This window comes from Eimeria tenella, genomic scaffold (assembly GCF_000499545.2).
Source record: "Eimeria tenella Houghton genomic scaffold, Eth_scaff1880, whole genome shotgun sequence".
NCBI lineage: Eukaryota > Apicomplexa > Conoidasida > Eucoccidiorida > Eimeriidae > Eimeria > Eimeria tenella.
The window spans coordinates 695-1,353 of NW_013541720.1; the positions used below are offsets into that span (position 1 = coordinate 695).

The window sequence follows — 659 nt, forward strand, 5'->3', positions numbered from 1 at the left end:
GCTTTTCTCAGAAGATGAATCGGAAAGAGAACTTGAAGAAGCACAAAGAGAGAACTCAACAAACAGCAACGGGTCTTATCTTTTAAACTCCGGCGAGGAGTCGCTGCCGTACGTACAGCCGGCGCCCCACGAGCTGCTGCAGCACCTCCGCGAGCAGGCGCTGCAGCAGCAGCAGCAGCAGCAGCACGAGCAGCAGGAGCAGCAGCAGGACTCGGGCGAGGAGGAGGCGCGCAGCACGGCGGAGGAGGCCCAGCAGTTCGAGGCCCAGGACAAGGAGGGGGTCCTCCCCGAGGAGGGGGGCCCCCCCGCAGCAGCAGCAGCAGCAGCAGCAGCAGCAGGAGGCGAGGAGGGGGCCCCCTTGGGGGGCCCCCTGCCAGGACTTAGCATGGAGCGTGTGGTTGGCTTCGAGTCGATCCCGCTGTCTCCGGGATCGGGGAGTTTGGAAGCGGCAGCGCAGCAGCAGCAGCAGCAGCAGCAGCAGGACTCCTCGGAGGCTTCGCCCGCAGCAGCAGCAGCAGCAGAGGGAGCAGCAGCGCGGCGCTGCAGCAGCAGCAGGTGCTGCGTGGCCCTGGGGAGGGCCCCCTGCGGGCGGCGCGCAGCAGCGGGGGGGCCCCCGGGGGCCCGCAGGCCGGGGGCCCCCGGGGGGCCCCCCGCGAAGT

General features: G+C 69.7%; 1 protein-coding gene across 1 annotated transcript in view; it reads left to right on the forward strand.

The window, feature by feature from the left end:
* The window catches only part of ETH_00039995 (uncharacterized protein), a gene marked incomplete at both ends in the record, with an annotated part of 3,118 nt that overhangs the window by 313 nt on the left and 2,146 nt on the right, over positions 1-659 (forward strand). Inside the window, one exon of the mRNA XM_013374004.1 lies at positions 12-657. Coding sequence (XP_013229458.1) covers positions 12-657 — 646 coding nt within the window. The remainder of the gene's footprint in view (positions 1-11; positions 658-659) is intronic.